At 45.9% G+C, this 18,182-nt stretch overlaps 2 protein-coding genes across 5 annotated transcripts; one reads left to right on the top strand and one right to left on the bottom strand.

The window, feature by feature from the left end:
• Positions 1–138: 138 nt before the first annotated feature.
• On the bottom strand, positions 139–7,349 carry MED19 (mediator complex subunit 19). The gene is made up of 5 exons (XM_041721835.1): positions 7,080–7,349; positions 2,492–2,748; positions 2,248–2,344; positions 1,850–1,944; positions 139–1,662 (listed from the first exon to the last, which is right to left on the bottom strand). The coding sequence occupies exons 1-5, from the start codon at positions 7,345–7,347 to the stop codon at positions 1,594–1,596; spliced, it is 786 nt and encodes a 261-aa protein (XP_041577769.1). The 5' UTR covers positions 7,348–7,349; the 3' UTR covers positions 139–1,593.
• Positions 7,350–7,665: 316 nt separating this feature from the next.
• TMX2 (thioredoxin related transmembrane protein 2) lies at positions 7,666–17,698 on the top strand. 4 transcript variants are annotated; one of them, XM_041723018.1, is made up of 8 exons: positions 7,675–7,923; positions 14,341–14,401; positions 14,638–14,751; positions 15,237–15,313; positions 15,548–15,654; positions 16,004–16,069; positions 16,161–16,290; positions 16,829–17,698. In XM_041723018.1, the coding sequence occupies exons 1-8, from the start codon at positions 7,735–7,737 to the stop codon at positions 16,973–16,975; spliced, it is 891 nt and encodes a 296-aa protein (XP_041578952.1). In that variant the 5' UTR covers positions 7,675–7,734; the 3' UTR covers positions 16,976–17,698. The 4 variants fall into 4 exon arrangements, with proteins under 4 accessions (XP_041578956.1, XP_041578953.1, XP_041578952.1 ...); XM_041723022.1 differs by lacking the exon at positions 16,829–17,698 and having other exon boundaries at positions 7,666–7,923; positions 16,004–16,058; positions 16,161–16,253; XM_041723019.1 differs by lacking the exon at positions 14,638–14,751 and having other exon boundaries at positions 7,674–7,923.
• Positions 17,699–18,182: the final 484 nt, after the last annotated feature.

Below are 18,182 nucleotides of genomic sequence, written 5' to 3'. Positions count from 1 at the left end.
ACTTGTGTTATTTTGTCTGGTTAAGGCAGGGTGAATGATCTCTGGTGGGAAGTTATAAAGAAAACCTTGTAAGCTTCCCTGGTCCTGGCCCACCTTTAGGCAGGACTAGAGAATAACCACTTAAAACAACAGGTTCTGTTTTTATTTTGGTGATTTAATTTAAAAATTCCTAGAAGAAACCTTTTGTGACCACCTCAGCTCCTTGTCATTTCAAAGTTTAGAGAATTCTTGACTGCCACAGTTCTTAAATACAGAATTTTGTCTCTGGACAGTAAGCTCTTTGGATGTAGCCAGAAGTGAGACAGTGGATGATCAAGGGATGAAAGCCCATTAGAGGGAGACTGCCTGGATGTGGCTGGCACTCCAGTTTGGTAGCTCATGGTGTCTGTTCTGTTTGTTGAAAGCAAAAAGGCTGTGCCCTAATTTTAAATAGGCCGCCTCAGACACTACATCTCCGGAAGCCTGCCAGAACCCATTATTTTCACTGTCCGTGACTTAAGTATATACACCCTTGCTCTGAAATCCTAGATTAAAACTGTAGCTCAATGACTGGTTTTCCACCTACTGATCTAGTAACAATCTTGGCTCATAGCAACAGATTTTAACTGTTCTGTGTCAAATTTATTTAAAGTCAGATTACAATAGTTTGGATTTTCTCGTGGACATTTCTAGTTACCTGGCCTGCTGTAAACAATGAAGGAATTTCTTTCACATTCTGCTAGTTTAGGTTCCCTTTTTGTGGCTGTCTTAGAAGTTTAGAAATGTTTTCACATCAGCCTAATAATTTCATTGTTTTACCTAAGCAATGAGGCAGGTCAAAGATTCTTATAAAGATGAGAAGCGTTTACCTTTGCTTGCCAGAGATTAAACAAAACAAAACCCATAGGCTTGGCCAGGAATTGACCTTGTTGAAGTACACTGGTGATTACTGTGGGTGCTTTTTCAGTTGGCTATTCTGTTTCAATGCAAAATTGACCTAGAAGGGAGCTGAGCCTTAACTGGATCAGCTCTTCAGATAGATGGTATAGATCTCATCCAGGTGCTTGGTTCTCAACATGATGGGCAGTGTGAAGTGTCCACTGTGGACAGGTATTAGCAAGCTCTGCCTCACTTGTGGACCATGTTCCCCAATCTCATTTTGGTGGTCTCCCTGCCTGCTAATAAGATAATGTAATGAAGACCCAAATTCCCCACAGATCTCTGAATGCCTTGGCTTCAACCCTGACTCTCACATAGAAAGGCACTTACGTCTTAACAGGCAGCCACAGTTCAGCCAGTTTGATAAATGCAATTTTTTTTTTTTTAAAGAAAAACCCTAACATCAGACAATGTCCTAAATCAGACCAATTGCACAGAAGAGATGAAAAGAAAGCTTCCCGGGAGAGGAAGAGATGTCCGTGAGAAAGCCAACTGGGCCGAGCTTTACAAAAGCAGGGCCCTTCTCATATAATGTGTTAATCTTAGCCCAGCACAGTTGGAGCTGGCTTCTATCCCAGTTACAGGGGATGCTCCCACGGCAGAGTCTGGGCCTAGGAAGGCAGCTTTTGTCAGCAGGTTCGGGACAGCAGGAAAAGCCCTTCCAGTAGAGTCCTGTTAGCGGAGGCTGCTGCTGCTGCTGGCCTGAGAGCCGCCCACGCCTGGGTGGTCTGGACTGTGTCGGTTCTGGGGAAGACAAGGGAGGAGGGCTAAGAGAACAACTAGGAAGTAGCCTTGGCCTCCATCAGGAGGTGCAGGAAAAAGCTGCAACATGCCCTGGGTTTTAATCCTGGGTCCCACCTGAGGCAAAGGACCTTCAAAGACAGGGTGAGACGGGGAGGCTCTGGGTTGCAGCAGCACAGCCCTAACCTACCTTCTTTTTCTTCTTCTCTTTCTTCTTCCTTTTCCGTTCAGGATCCTCCTCTTTTTTCTTTTTCTTCTTCTTGTGATCAGAATCAGATGGTGTTTCTGTAGGAAACAGTGTGTGCCGATCACCTGTAGAACTCAAAATTCCCTACAGCTAGGAACTCTGAAGACCACAGGAAAACCTAGTCAAGGGCACCTGCTCCTCTAATGGCCAGAAAGGATAAGGGAGGCACTGCTAAGGCACTGTTCCAGCTTTCTACTTGAAGGAAACCCTAATTACCCTTATACCAGTATCAGGAGAACTTGGGAAGTCTGGGGCTCTGTAAGGAACCTAACTGGGTTTTTAAAAACAGGATGGTCCAACCAGGTCCAGGTTTTCTGTCTTTGAATAGAACTGCTGCTTACCTGGGGGGACAGGATCCTGGGTACGGCTCTGTTTGTGCTTGTGCTTATTCTTCTTCTTGGGAGGCTGAATATGCATCAGGCGACACTGCTCTGGTAACTGAAGGAACCAAAGGAAGTTCCAGGTGAGTGGAGGGACAAAATGCTCTGCTCCCATCATCTGTTCTGCTCAGTAAGTTATGGAGGAACAGACTTGGAGAGAGAAACCATCTCCACGCCTTTCAGGCCTCCCCAAGAGGGGACTCACCGGGCCAGTGTGGAGGCGGAAACCAGCCAGCATGGTCCCTGTGATGGGATTAAAAGAGCCACCAAGAATAGGGGGTTTCTCGATGAGAGAGCGGAGGCTGCTGTTATCGTGGGAACCAGGCAGATCAATCATTCCTGGCAGGTCCGGCAGGAAGTTACTGAGTTTCTCCTTCACCTTCTTCCCACAAAATTTATTATAGGAATGTTCCAGGTTGTAGTGTGTGATCAGATTGGTGCTGCCTGTCAGCTCGGTGCTGCCTAGAGGGCACGGAGAACAAAAAGATACTAGTCCCAAGAGTAGTGAGAATTATAAAGAATTAAATTTATTTTTTAAAGTAAGAAACAGCAAAACTAAGTAACATAATAGATGCTGAAAACATAAACCAAAGAATGGTAATAGTCGGAACAAGGAGAAAAATCGGCAAACATCCAAATAGGGCACAGATGGAAACTCACCCCAAAGAAGAAGACACTCTCCCCAACTTGGACTCCTCGCAATAATAACTTACATGATGTAATTACTGTGCTAAACACTGTTCTGGGTGCTTTTCATATAATCTACCAGTGAGAAATTATACTCTGGACAGCAGGATCTTACCTCAGAGCTTAGCTACCGAGCAAGGTAAGGACCAAAAAGGGCAAAGGCTTGAGCATCTGATCAAGGACTTTTTTTTTTTTTTTGCGCTAGCAAGAAACACTAATTATCTTCACATAAGGAACAGGACTTTTAGCTACTGCTGACTAATTTGTTACCACTGTCTCTATTACTAATAATACCAAGTATGATGCTTTTTGCCTCAAAGTTAATGCCATAGTTTCTTTCCCCTTATCTCTGCAGTGGAGTAACAGCTATCTTAAGCACGCTAATTTTTTTTTTTCAAGGTTCAAATGAAAACGTTGAAAATTATATTCTATAAATGCAAGGTACTATCAGTATAAATACTGCATGGCTGACTTTTTTCAAAGAATGGAAACTTGTTAGTAATCTAATAAGGACCTAGTGGCAAAGGGTGGAGCTAGCTAGCCTACAATTTCATCTACAGTTATGATGAACACGAAGAATGCAAATGACAAAAGTGGCTTGTTCATAATCATTCACTTGGAAAAACCCAGGTTCTGACGTGAGTCCCTTGGGGGCCGAGACAATGTTTGTCTTGTTCACACATGTATTGCTGGTGGCCCCATGTAATACACATCTTTGATGCTCAGTAATTGTTAAGAGAGCAAGGTATTTTCCCTCCGTACCCCAAGGCCTTGCTCTATTCTTCTCTTTTTCCTTTCTCATGCCAAACGTTCCAGAAGCACGGTGTACTGTGGCGGCAGAAGACTCAGTGCCACGGTACTGGCTCCTCCTAAACAGACACTGCCTCCTGCCATTCTAGTTATCCTGCTTTTCCTAAACACTTTATGAGCCCATCCAACATCCTGTTTTGACTACCAGTTCCATGAAGATGATTTCTAAATGTCTCTCCCCAGTCTCCTAACACTCCACTCCTAAAAATTAGTCTTAGGTTTCCAACTTCCTCCTAGTTAATTTCATGCAGATTAATTTTTTTAAACTCCAAATTTTCTCCACCTCATTTATGTCTTCTCTATTTCAATACATGGCACCCATATTCTCCAGATATTTTTAGAAGCAGTACTCCTCAGGTCAAAAATTTCAATGGTTTTCTATTACCCTCAGGAAAAAGCTCAAATTCCTTAGGTACTCATGGTAAAATACATCTTACTCTAACTTCAGCCACTACTCCCCTATGCCAAATTGCTGACCCATCCAAATGAGTCTCCATCATCTCCTGAAAAACATACTTCTTGTTTCCTTTTAGGAAGTTTGTTTTAGGAAAATTGATGTAATTATAAGACAGTTATTCTAAGTTTTCTTCACCAATATGAAATTTCCAAGGTCTGGCTCAAGTGACAACTCTTTTTGTCATTTTGGATCAAGGAACACATTTTGAAAAGCAACATGTAGTTTTTTGTTTTTTTAAGTAGACATCTACTCTCAATGTGGGGCTCAAACTTGCAACCCCAAGATCAAGAATTGAATTGCATGCTCTACCTACTGAGCCACCCAGGGGCCCCCATCATGTAGTGCTCAATAGTATATGAGGTATGATCACGAAATAATGAGATCAGCCTTAACAAGAAATATAGTCACTAACATTTTTTTTAAAAAAAGTTTTCTTTTTTAAAGACTTTATTTATTCATAGAGACACAGTGAGAGAGAGGCAGAGACACAGGCAGAGAGAGAAGTGGGCTCCATGCAGGGAGCCCCACACGGGACTTGATCCCAGGACCCCAGGATCACGCCCTGGGCCGAAGGCAGGGGCCAAACCGCTGGATCACGCCCCGGGCTGCAGGCAGCACTAAACCGCTGTGCCCCTGGGGCTGCCCTATAGTCACTATCCTTAAACCACATATGTTATATCCCTATGTAAAATAAGCTCCTTAAAAGCAAGGGCTAGATTTATTAATTCTTTTCCTTCTCATCAGGTGCCCCCCTTCCTACATACCCAGCACTTGCCCCAAACAGGTAGTAGCATCTGTCAAGTGCTTGATATAAATAGGTACAATTTTATAAATAGAATAAATAAGGTTAGAGAAAGTGCTGGTGGACATCAACCCCTAACTGACCAAAGGAGAGTCAACCTCTCTGTGCTTCAGTTTTATTCAAGTGTAACATGCCTATCTCAAGAGGCTATTCTCAGTATCAAATTCTATTACATACCTAACTGCACTATGAACTTCAAAGCACCAGGCCAATATGCATTATTATTTCCCTCAACCCCTGATGTAGCAGTAGAACTTGGGAGGAACTGAGGGGCAACTTGGAGATTTAACGTGTCCAAAGCGACTCTTGATTTCCATCTCCTCAAATGTGTTCCTTCTTGGTCTTAGCACTACCATCCACCCAACTATTCAAGCCAGGAATTCACAAGTTCCTCCCTACTTCTATATTCAACCCTTCATTCCTCTAAGCTCTGCCCCTAACATTTACCCTGCATCAGTTCACTTCTCTCCTGCACTGCTACTGCCTAGTCCAAACCATCATCTCCTTCCGGGACTACTATGCAGTAACTTCTGGCTGATTTCCCCACTTTCCATTCTTTTTTTTTTTTTTTTTTTAATTTTTATTTATTTATGATAGTCACAGAGAGAGAGAGAGAGAGGCAGAGACACAGGCGGAGGGAGAAGCAGGCTCCATGCACCGGGAGCCTGATGTGGGATTCGATCCCCGGTCTCCAGGATCGCGCCCTGGGCCAAAGGCAGGCGCCAAACCACTGCGCCACCCAGGGATCCCCCCACTTTCCATTCTTAATGTAGTTGTTTGGATAATTAAAAATAAGTAAAATCAGATGGTGTCACTTTCCTGTGTGCTAAGATGGCTCCCCCTGAGGAGCATCTGGCTGGCTCAGTTGGTACAGCAGGTGGCTCCTGATCTCGGGTGGTGCATTTGAGCCCCAGTTTGAGTACAGAGATTACTAAAAAAAAATTTTAAAAAAATACAATGGCTCCCCTGTACTTAAAATCTAAATGCTTTACAAAGGCTCCTGTCTCCCCCACGCCCTCCATATCCTATCACTCCTTCCCTTGAAACTTCACTGGAGTCCAACTGGTCTTCTGATCCTCGGATAGTCCAAGGTTTTCCCTCACACCAGGGCTTCTGACCTCATTTCTTGCGTGTTATCTCTCCCACTCACACGTGACTGGCTCTTTACCCTCAAATATTATCTACTCGGAGATGGCTTCTTTGATCACTCTGGCTAAAGCCTCAACTCTTTATCACATTTTCTCCTTGTAGCACTAACCACTGTGTGATGTTATCTAGTGCACTCTGTGCCGCCTCCTCCCTTGAAATGTAAACTCCAAAACAGGCAGAGGTCCTGTCAGCCCTAGTCACTTCTGTATCTTAAGCATTTAGGGGATCCCTGGGTGGCGCAGCGGTTTGGCGCCTGCCTTTGGCCCAGGGCGCGATCCTGGAGACCCGGGATCGAATCCCACGTCGGGCTCCCGGTGCATGGAGCCTGCTTCTCCCTCTGCCTGTGTCTCTGCCTCTCTCTCTCTCTCTGTATGACTATCAAAAAAAAAAAAAAAAAATAGAACAGTGCTTTCGGTACACATTAGGTGCTCAACAAAACAATTCTTTGGTTCGAGTCTCCTCCCTCCTTCGGGTAGTTGAGGAAACGCGGAAGCCCTCAGGAAGACGGCAACACGCCTCAAACCAAGAGCATGTCTGTGACAGATCTGGAAAACCTTAGGTCTGCACGGATGTTAAATCAGGCGTCGCGAGTTCCAAACTCAAACCCCGGAGAGTTTTCAGGGAACCAAAAGCTAGCATCAGGGACAGAGCCAGATTCGGTGTGAAAGATGGGTCGCCGAAAGGCCTTCTCTCCCCTTTCCCAAACCAGGCCAAAAATTCATGTCATCCCTTCGGTCGCGAGTCCTCAGCGCCCTCCCGACTCGGAGCTCCGAAGCCAGGCACGCGTTGCCTAGGATACCCCGCACCTCCCCCGGCTGGCCGAGAGCCACGCCCACCGCCTCCTCGGTACGATCCGATTGGCTGCCTTCTGCCAGGCCTAGTACTCACCTGGCAGTTCCCGCATAAGGTAGAAGGGACCGCAGCCAGCCGCCGACTTGTCGGCGCCGGGAGGAGCCGTGGCCGCGGTGGACGGCGGGGCCGTGCCGGGGCCCCCGCCCGGAGGAGGGGGAGGAGGAGGTGGAGGCTTTCCTGGTCCGAAGCCGAGCGCGCTTGGTGGTGGTGGTGGGTCAGCCTGAGCTCCGAACAGCGCCGAGAAATTCTCCATCGTCTCCTCCGCCCCGGCGCGGTCCCAGTGTCTGGCGTCGGTCGTTTTCATTGGACAATCCTCTCACGATGTCCCGCCCCCTTCCTCTAGGAGCCGCTTTTCATTGGGTGCCCCGCCTACCGTTTTCTGGCAGCTACTTCCGTCGCTTTATGAGAACGTTCCGGAAGTGCTATCTAACTTGCAGAGATTCTCCTAAAGGCCGTCTCCGTGCGCCACCGTCGCATATCCAATAAAATGACTTAAGTGGAGAAAGCGACATCTAGGTCGACCAATAAGACGTCAAAGCCCCTTACCTTCCGCAACGCCCAATCAGAGATCTACTTCCGGGCGCGGAGGCGGTGCATCCGAGGCCAAACCCAATGGAAGGCTCTCTGGTGGAAGGGGCGGGGCCAGACCTACAGACGCCGAAGCTCCGCGGGCCCCGCAAAGGCCGGAAAGATGGCGGTCCTGGCACCTCTAATCGCTCTGGTGTATTCGGTGCCACGACTTTCACGATGGCTGGCCCGACCTTATTATCTCCTGTCAGCCCTGCTTTCTGTTGCATTCTTACTCGTGAGGAAGCTGCCCCCTCTCTGTAGCAGTCTCCCCACGCAGCGCGAAGACGGCAACCCGTGTGACTTTGACTGGGTGAGCGGACCCCGCGACCTTCACTGTCCCTGCTCCCCGAGGTTGCATGCGGGAGCCTCGAGGTCGCGAGCTCGTAGCGGCCTCACAGACTGTTAGAATGTGGGGCCTGGAGCATCCTCGAGCCTAAACCTCTTGGTGCTTAATTGAGATGGGCAGACAGCGGGTTAGCCTGCACGGCCGCCTGGCTCTTAGGATTCTTGAGTGCAGGGTTCTTTCCATCGCCCGGTTCATGCTGGTCAGCGGCCGTACCCAAACTCGACACGTGTCCAGTATTTCACAGGGCCGCCTTTTATGTAAAGCTTCTGGAGGAGCTGGTGAGGTATAAACACGGCGGGTCGTGGTGCCCCCGTTTAACTGATGGAGAGCTTGACCTCGGCGTAGTCGCCAGGGAGCCCACCGGTGAGGGACTGCGACCCGCAGCCACCCCTGCACGCTTTGTCAGCCGTTGCTGGATTCAGTTAACACCCCCAGGGCGCGCGTTACCTGCTAGGCCCGCTGCCGCATTCCGAGGATGCAAAAACATCAACACAGGCGTTAGGCCCGCTGAAACGGGATCGTAAAAACTAAATTGTAAAGAGATCTCCCTTGAGACCTGCTTTCCTTGAGTAGGTGCGGAGTAAAAGGAGTTGAAGCTCTGTGCGCACTGCTGTACAGCAGCGGGTGTGTTCTGCGGGAAGGGAAGGGGGTCAACCTGAGTTTTCGTCTTTTTTTTCTTCCCCAGCCCCCAAAGTGAGTCTTGACCTTTACCAGAACCCACTCCCTTATTTTGTTTCTCCATCCCTTGTTAATGCTTTCCTACATCCTCTGTGCTTTCCCAGACACTTTGACAAAAAAAGCTCAAGTGTAGCCATGCTTGTTTAGAAGTTCCTATTTTTTTTTAAATATTTATTTATTCATTAGAGACACACAGAGAGAGAGAGAGAGAGAGAGAGAGAGAGAGAGAGAGGCAGAGGGAGAAGCAGGCTGCATGCAGGGAGCCCGACGTGGGACTCCATCCGGGGTCTCCAGGATCATGCCCTGGGCTGAAGGCAGTGCTAAACCGCTGAGCCACCTGGGCTGCCCCCAGAAGTTCCTATTTTTACAGTGATTCCCCCCTTATCTGAGGCAGGTGGGGTGGTGGATCGTCATTGCAATACCCACCCCCTACCACCAGGGGTTGCCTGAAACCCTGGTTAGTACCCGACCTTATATATATGATGATCTCATGTACATACCTGTGATAAGTTTATTCACAATTTAGGTACAGTAAGAGATTAACAACAATAACTAATAAAATAATGCAGTTTTAACAACATAACACAATGAAACTTACGTCAGTGTGGTCTGTCTCCCTCAAAATATCTTATTGTACTATACTCATCCTTATGATGATGATGATATCAGATGATGAAGTGAGCTGAGTGACACAGGCATCCTAACAGCATTAGACTACTGTTGACTTTCTGTTGGTAAGTCAGGAGGATGATCTGTTTCCGGACTGTGGTTGACTGTAGGTAGCTAAAACCACAGATAAGGGAGGACTACTGTATTCCATACTGATTTAACCAAAATGGGACTCAAAAGATATAAGTGGGTAGTAGTAAAGATTTTAGTTAAGTGTAGAGACTTTTTTTTTTTTTTTAAGATTTTTATTTATTTATTCATGAGAGACACAGAGTGAGGCAGAGACATAGGCAGAGGGAGAAGCAGGCTCCCCGCGGGGAGCCGGATGTGGGACTCGATCCCAGGACCCCAGGATTACGACCTGAGCTGAAGTCAGTTGCTCAACCACTGAGCCACCCACGTGCACTGTGTAGGGATCTTTTATATAACTAAATGCACTGTATACTCTCATTTAATAATATGCAAAATACTGGAACTTTTTGTATTTTACTATTTCCCTGATAGAATTTTTAAAAGTTAATTACATAGAGTTCATAGCTAGTGTTTGTTTTCCTGGAAAATCCATGTTTTACTGATTTACCTTAGTGACTGGGAAGTTAGGATATTAAAGTAAATAATGTTAGCAATAGCAGGTAAATAAAAATAAAATAACAGGTAAACACGGAATTTTCAGTGACATTACAAAAGTTTATTTCTAAATGAAAAGAAAGATGCATTTTGTGCTTCCTATATATGTTGTCTTTCAGAGTAACCAAATAATTGGTAAGGGAATGTTGATTTCTTAATAGTCAAATCTGAGCTAATAAATATGGAAGGATGGATAAAATTTAAAAATCCTTTAGCAAAGGCACCTGGCTGGCTCAGTCAGTGGAGCATGTGACTTTTGATCTCAGCGTTGTGAGTTCAAGCCCCACTTTGGGCATGCATGGGGCTTACTAAGACAAAACAAAAAACACTCAGCCAACCAACCAAGCAACAACAAAAGCATTTAGCAACTGCTAATGAAATAATAAACCTAGGCAATGATCATCTGTGGATGCTAAAACCATAAGATGAAAGGTTGCTGTGTCTTCTGAACGGATGCGGTAGGAAGGGTCTAGCATCACCTGTGATGTATATTTTTTTTTTTAATTTTTATTTACTTATGATAGTCACAGAGAGAGAGAGAGATTGAGAGAGAGGCAGAGACACAGGCAGAGGGAGAAGCAAGCAGGCTCCATGCACTGGGAACCCGACGTGGGATTCGATCCCCGGTCTCCAGGATCGCGCCCTGGGCCAAAGGCAGGCGCCAAACCGCTGCGCCACCCAGGGATCCCCCTGTGATGTATATTTGGAAAAAAGATGTGGATTTCAATCAAGCTTTTAGATTTCATTGCCACTTTACAAGAAATATGGGAGATAGAAAATCATCAGAAGAACACATACCAAATCCAGAAAGCAGGAAAGTTGACAGTACTAATGACTCAATGTCTTCAGAAGATAGGTAAAAAAGAAGCAGATATCCTTTAGAGATAAAGGAATACCAAAGAGGGCAGCCCCAGTGGCTCAGCAGTTTAGCGCCTTCGGTCCAGGGCTTGATCCTGGAGACCTGGGATCGAGTCCCACATTGGGCTCCCTGCATGGAGCCTGTTTCTCCCTCTGCCTGTGTCTCTGTCTCTCTCTCTCTGTGTCTCTCATGAATAAATAAATAAAAAATTTTAAAAGAAAAAAAAAAAGGGAAGACCAAAGAAACACTTCAGCCAAATGTACTATGTGGATATGGCTTGCTTGTTTCTAATTTGAACAAACTGCGCAAAGACAATTTGAAATTACTGGGATCATTTGCATAAGGACCGAGTATTAAATGACAGTAAGGAATTATTATTTGTGTTAGGTGTGATAGTGGCATTTTGGTTTGTTAAAAAAAAAAAAAAAAAAAAAAAAGGGCAGCCTGGGTGGCTCAGCGGTTTGGTGCAGCCTTCAGCCCAGGGCCTGATCCCAGAGACCCAGGATCGAGTCCCGCATCGGGCTCCCTGCATGGAGCCTGCTTCTCCCTCTGCCAGTGTCTCTGCCTCTCTCTCTGTGTCTCTCATGAATAAATAAAATCTTAAAAAAAAAAAAAAAAAGAAGAAGTCGTCCCAGAGTGTCTGGGTTGGTCAGTTGGAAGAGCACATAGTTCTTAATCTTGAGGTGGCACAGCGGTTTGGCGCCTGCCTTTGGCCCAGGGCATGATCCTGGAGACCCGGGATCGAATCCCACGTCGGGCTCCCAGTGCATGGAGCCTGCTTCTCCCTCTGCCTCTCTCTCTCTCTCTCTCTGTGACTATCATAAATAAATAAAAAAAAAATTAAAAAAAAATCTTGGGGTTGTGAGTTTGAGCCCTCATTGGGAGTAGAGGTGACTAAAAAAAAATAAAGATAAAAAACCGGGGGCGGGGGCTTCTTTAAAAAAAAAAAAGTCCTTTGGGCGCCTGAGTAGCTCAGTTAGTTGGTTGACCCTACAGCTCTTGATTTTGGCTCAGGGCATGATCTCAAGGTGGTGAGATGGAGCCCAACAATGGGCTCTGCACTGGGTGGAGTCGGCTTGAGAATCTCTTTCTCTCTCTCCTCTCCCTTCCTCTCCTTCCTCCATCCTTCCCTTCCTCCCCCTCTCTCCCTCCCTCTCCCTCTGTCCCCTCCTTTAAAAAAGAGTCCTTCTTTGTAAGAGATAAACACTGAAATATTTATAGGTGAATTGATACAGTTAGTATTTGCTTTAAGTTTCTCCAAAAACAGTGGGTAGCATAGATAAATTGAAACTGTTTTGGCAAAACGTTACTGTTAAATCTGAGTAGTAGGGATTTATTAAGAAATTGTAGGGGAAGAAAACATTTTTTTCCTCTACCTCTCTGAGTCCTTGGCTTAAACCCCTGTAATAAAAGACATTAAAAACAAAAGATAAACAAGTTTATTAACATGTATACCTCATGTATGCATGGGAGATACCCAGGGAAAATGAATTATCTCAGAGGTGGATTAGAACTCTGGCTTATATTACATCCTCAACAAAGAGCAATACATTTTTGGAGAAATGACTAGAGAAAGGAAAGAAGTTTTAGGCTTCCAAGGAGGGCAAACTGTGGGAAGGTAAACTAATGGTAGATAAAGGCTCGTTTGTTAGTTTCCTCTGGCGCTGTCTCCAGGCTGATAGGGTCTCTCTAAATTTGTCTCCCTTGATTAACTTTTGTCCTTTTTGGTAGAGAAGGATACTTTAAAAAATTTATGTTGTGCTTCGGGGCACCTGGGTAGCTCAGTCAGTTAAGCTTGTGACTCTTGGTTTTGGCTCAGGTCATGATATCTCAGGGCCTTGAGACTGATCACCACATGGGGTTTCCAGCCCAGCTCGGAGTCTGCTTGAGATTCTCTCCCTTTTCCTCCCCCTCTGCCCCTCCCTGTGCTTGTGCGCATGCTCTCTTTCTCTCTCAAATGAATAAGCAAAATCTTAAAAAAAAAAAAATGTCCTGCTTTTAGAGAAATAGAGGGAGGGGAAGGAGCTTTTCTTGTATCTACTTCTTAATTGCTTTTAGGCTCAAAGTTATTATGGAGGATAATCCAAAGTAGCATATTTTAGGGTGGCACATTTTGCTACTATTTAGTATCCTTTCTATCCTTATGTATGTTTGCACTTTTCCATGATACAAAGTTTAAAAACAAGGAACAAACAGGCAGAGCAACCAGAGAGGCTGTGCTTCATATTGGTACATTTGGAATCCAGGCTCATGCTGTCTCACATTAGGGCCTTAAGGCCATGCCAGCATCCAGCCAGCTAGCAGATGAAGACAGAGAGCTGGAATGCGAGGACACACGCTTTCTAACTGCCTAGCACAGGCATGGCACATTGCTTCCACTCACATTCCAGGCAGGAGTGCTAGTCACACAGTGCTACTTCGATGCAAGTAGACTGAGGGAGTACAGCTGCAGTGTGCCTGGGAGGAAAGAGAAGTTGGGTTTGGCTTATACACAGCCAATCTTTGCCATCGGGGTCTTCTGTGTAACCACAGGTCCTTTCTTTTTTTTAAAGTTACCTTCCCACGTTAAGTGCCAATTCTAACCCAATTTCATTTGTGAAAATGTGCTACTTTCTGCTCAGGTACCCATAGTAAGGTCTGTCATTTTCCCTAACTCCCATTTACGTGTCTTATTTCTAAAGCCAGTCAGTTACTTTTTGTTGGAGATGATGCTAAAAATCCAGGACCTAGGTTCCCTGACTTCTAGCTGTATTTTGTAGTTGATTGGTTTTGTGTGAAAGAGTGATATGGGTCCCTGTATTGTAGACAGAAAGGTCTGGAAGGCCTCAGATTGTCTAGTCTCGAGTTGCCAACCCCCCTCACGCTCACTCAAACCGGGTGCATTGCAATCTTTACTCTTTGAAATTACCTTGTTGGTATCTTTGTCATGATTACCATCCATCTCATGGACCTTAGAGTCTAGAAAGTGAGAAAGAACTGGAAGCTGAAGGTGCTGAAAAGGGCCTTCTAAAGCCCTGAGAGGCCTCTTTCAGTTCTCAAATCCTGTTAAAGGTGCATGGATTATCACTATGAATATTGGATGGGAAGGAGTGACTTAATGTAAACAGAACCCCAAAAGCAGAACAGCCAGATATTGTACTAATGGGATATTACAGAGGAAGTTTCCCTTGAAAAATTTTATTTTGCCGGGATCACACTGAGTTGGTTATATTGTCTTACAGTTTTATACGGTACTAGACTTTATGCAGTTCTTTCATACCCATGATCTCATTTACTCCTCCCAGTAACTTTTTGAGATAACTAGCGTTCCATGGAGGAAACCAAAGCTCAGGTTAAATGATGTATTGGAAGGCACCAGACAGTTTATGGCAGGAGTGGGTTGAACCTGACTGGTGTTTTTCCCACTGCATCTTCACCAACTCCAGTTTTTTCTTTGTTGGTGCCATTCCCAATCTGGATCTCAGTTAGTTTTTATTCCATATTGGGCTCCCTTCCCCAGCTAAAGCATCTGGGTTTATGGCATTCCTGTCACTTTGATTCTGTTCCAGAGAGAAGTAGAGATCCTCATGTTCCTCAGTGCCATCGTGATGATGAAGAACCGCAGATCCAGTGAGTTTAGCCTGCTCCTCGGTTTCTCGGGCCTCATGCCCTCCAGAGGTGCTTTCAGTCTCGTTATGAGAGGGGCATTATTTGGTGAATGAGTCCCTCATTCCACGCCAGGGCCGAATTTGATCTTGGACTTATCCTCTTCCCCCCTCTCCCATTTCAAAGTACCACAGGAAGAGTGACAAACAGGATATGGGAGTATGCAGCCCAGCCTGACCTGTGACATCTTTGTGTTTCAGTCACTGTGGAGCAGCATATAGGCAACATCTTCATGTTTAGTAAAGTGGCCAATGCAATTCTTTTCTTCCGTCTGGATATTCGCATGGGCCTGCTTTACATCACATTGTGCATAGGTAAGGAGACTGGTTGTGCAAACCAAATTCCAACCCCAGACAAGTCTCTCCATACCCTTCTTCCATATCTTGTATATAATTAATTATGTACATGGCTCAGGTGATAAGAATCTATGGAAATTTTAGGAAGAAGGGAATGTGTCAGTGGTCTGCATATGTCCACAAAGTGTATTCTTTGGTGCCTACAATCTTTGAGTCAGTTTGAAAGTAAACCCCCCTGGGCAGCCCCAGTGGCGCAGCGGTTTAGCACCTCCTGCAGCCCATGGCGTGATCCCGGAGACCCTGGATCAAGTCCCAAGTCGAGCTCCTTGCATGGAGCCTGCTTCTCCCTCTGCCTGTGTCTCTGCCTCTCTCTCTCTTTCGCTTGCTCGCTCGCTCTGTGTCTCTCATGAATAAATTTAAAAAAAAAAAGAAAAAGGAAAGTAAATCCCCTGCTGCAGGCCTTTAATATGTCTCCTCTGACATTTTTTTTTTTCTGTGTTTAGTGTTCCTGATGACATGCAAGCCTCCCCTGTATATGGGCCCTGAATATATCAAGTACTTCAATGATAAGACGATTGATGTGAGTTCTCTTCCTTTCTTCTGTTTCTTGGATCCCTTTTGGGTGATTTTGTAGCTGTGCTTTTTACTCACTAGGGGTAACTTCTTCAGAGTAGATGTCAAGGGCACTGTGGTTCGTTATTGGAGCTAGGGAGAGAGGGGAGAGAAAGCCAGGGCCAGCAATTAGATGCTTAAGTTTGAACTTTTCTGGGAACCTGTGTGATCCAGCTCACTGTTTCTTCCCTGTGTGTGGCAGGAAGAGCTAGAGCGGGACAAGAGGGTCACTTGGATTGTGGAGTTCTTTGCCAATTGGTCTAATGACTGCCAGTCGTTTGCTCCCATCTATGCTGACCTCTCCCTCAAGTGAGTACTGCATAGGGACGGATGATGGAAGCAGAAGTGCTATACTTTCCTTCTCATTGTTTTCTTTCTTTCTTTCTTTCTTTCTTTCTTTCTTTCTTTCTTTCTTTCTTTCTTTCTTTCTTTCTTCTTTCTTTCCTTTCTTTCTTTCCTTTCCTTTCCTTTCCTTTCCTTTCCTTTCCTTTCCTTTCCTTCCTTTCTTTCTTTTCTTTTCTTTTCTTTCTTTCATTTCTTTTCTTCACATTGCAACCAAAGGCATTTTTCTCCCTGCTCCCCAAATATCTGCATTTCCAGTTCTCTTGATCCATTTTCTTCTTTTATTGTGTTAAATTAAATAATATATTTTTCTTAGGTACAACTGTGCGGGGCTAAATTTTGGGAAGGTGGACGTCGGACGCTATACTGATGTTAGTGTACGGTATGTAAGGGTCTGGACAGAGGGTCTGAGCATAAGTGGTTTTGAGTAATGTAGACAGATGCATTTACAGAGTACCTTCTGGGCCCTGTAGGTACAAAGTGAGCACATCGCCCCTCACCAAGCAGCTTCCGACCCTGATCCTGTTCCAAGGTGGCAAGGAGGTCATGCGGCGGCCACAGATTGACAAGAAAGGACGAGCTGTCTCTTGGACCTTCTCTGAGGTATCTGAATGAGTGAGTGGCTTGGAGAAGCATGTGGAACAGTGGTGAGCTTTGGAGGCCAACTTGGGTTTGATTGCTGGCTCTGCCCCTTGCCCACTAGTTGTGAGAGTGTGGACTAATTAACCAGATTTCATTCATGAATTTGCTCAGCAAATTTGTGCTTCTACTGTGTGCCAGAACTCCTAGTGCCAGAGAACAGTTTATTAAGATTCCATCTCAGAGGCCCTAGTCAGTATAGTCTATAGGCCTGAGGTTCCTTGGCAGTAAATTGGAGAGAGTAACACTTGCATCACAGGGTCGTTTTGTGGAGTATATTAAATAATATAGCTGTAATTCTTGGCATGGTGATTGTCACATAATGGGTATTTAATTGTACAGGGTTGACTTGTCCAGGTACCCAAAAAAGGAGAGTTAGGTTAGAGTAGATTTCTGTCTTCTCCTTCCTTCTTTTCTAGACTGTGTCTAAATACTTCTTACTTCCCAGTAAGTACTTGCCAACCAGAACCCTGATGTGTGTACGCACACCTCTTTTGTGCAGGAGAATGTGATCCGAGAATTCAACTTGAATGAACTCTATCAACGGGCCAAGAAGCTATCAAAGGCTGGAGATAATATCCCCGAGGAGCAGCCTGTGGCCCCCACCCCCACGGAAGTACCAGATGGGGAAAGCAAGAAAGACAAATAGAATCCCTGCCTTGTCTGTGCTTCCTCACCTTTGAGGCCCTGCCCCTCCTGTAACCACAAGCCTTGTGTGAGGCCTGGACCTTTTATTTATGTTTTCTCCTTTGGCTCTACCTGAGTGGGGCAGGGTGCTGCTTCTGATTTTAAAGAGGCTTCCAGGGAATTGACAGGCACCCTCCAGGAAGGCCTCCACTGCTGTGGCCAACTTTCACTGGAAGAAGGGAGAAATCTACAATGGATGAAGAAAGGCTTTCCCTCCAAGCTTGGGTCACTGTATCAGTTATGGTCACCACTCACATGTCCCCACTATGTTGTGTTTTCATCTCCCCTCTCAGTGGACCTACACAGTCTGCTTAGATTACATTCAACCTAAAACAGAAGACGCCTGGGTATGGAGTCTGCACCAGGATTTTCCCCTCAAAGACCCTTGCTGCTTTAGGCACTTCTGGCTTGGTCTGTGGCCTTCATTAAAAAGTATAAGACTAACTTTGTCACTGGTCCCAAGGAGACACTTTTAACCACTGAGTGTACTCATTGGAGATCATATTGAATAATAGCCCTGTTTTTTGGGAGTTTGGGAGGAAGGGGAATAGGTTTGAGACATTCGTTTGTGTGGTAGGGCCTGGAGGAGAAAGCTCTTGGGCAGGAATGGGGTTTCACTTACTCTCCCACCTACTCCCAACACCCAGTAGATGGTTTTCCATAATAAACTGGGATTTCCTTTTGATTCTGCCTTTGTGGGTTCGTCGCCTATTAGAAAAGCCTGGCCACTGCATAGGGAGTGCCTGCCTCCTCACCTGCTCGGCTTGGTCCTCAGAATCCGGGAGGGATGGGAAGGCAGGTTTCTCTAATGCTAGAGTACTGACTTCACCGAGTTAGGCTGGGAGGTTGGTTTGGGATTGGTCCGCGGTTCCTAGGGAGCAGAGTGGCGGCGGGGGTGGGGTTTGTGTGTGGTCGTGCTCGCTATTTACCCCGACGGAAGCTTCCTGAAACGCCTGTGTGAAGCCAGGCTTGTTTCAGAGCTGCTTGTCCGCGCTCCCCGCTGCCGCGGGCGGAGTGGTTGTGCCCAGGCAGCCCCGCCTCCCCCCGCGGGCCTGTGCCCAGAGAGCTCCCCCCTGCCGCTGGTGGAGTGGTTGTGTCTAGAGAGTTCACCCCCCGGTGTGGGCGGAGTGGTTGTGCCCAGAGAGCTCTCTCCTCCCGCCGCCCCCCGC

This window comes from Vulpes lagopus, chromosome 11 (genome assembly GCF_018345385.1).
Source record: "Vulpes lagopus strain Blue_001 chromosome 11, ASM1834538v1, whole genome shotgun sequence".
Classification (NCBI taxonomy): domain Eukaryota; kingdom Metazoa; phylum Chordata; class Mammalia; order Carnivora; family Canidae; genus Vulpes; species Vulpes lagopus.
Note: the sequence above shows the minus strand (reverse complement) of the source record. Positions and strands in the feature narration are given on the sequence as shown.

Excerpts from the sequence above, each read along its gene's own strand:
- MED19 (XM_041721835.1), bottom strand. The coding sequence starts at position 7,347 with ATGAAAACGACCGACGCCAGACACTGGGACCGCGCCGGGGCGGAGGAG. Across the intron at positions 2,749-7,079 it reads CCTTATGCGGGAACTGCCAG|GCAGCACCGAGCTGACAGGC; the intron begins GTGAGTACTAGG and ends CGTGCCCTCTAG. Across the intron at positions 2,345-2,491 it reads TCCGCCTCCACACTGGCCCG|TTACCAGAGCAGTGTCGCCT; the intron begins GTGAGTCCCCTC and ends TGGTTCCTTCAG.
- TMX2 (XM_041723018.1), top strand. The coding sequence starts at position 7,735 with ATGGCGGTCCTGGCACCTCTAATCGCTCTGGTGTATTCGGTGCCACGA. Across the intron at positions 7,924-14,340 it reads ACCCGTGTGACTTTGACTGG|AGAGAAGTAGAGATCCTCAT; the intron begins GTGAGCGGACCC and ends ATTCTGTTCCAG. Across the intron at positions 14,402-14,637 it reads GATGAAGAACCGCAGATCCA|TCACTGTGGAGCAGCATATA; the intron begins GTGAGTTTAGCC and ends TTTGTGTTTCAG.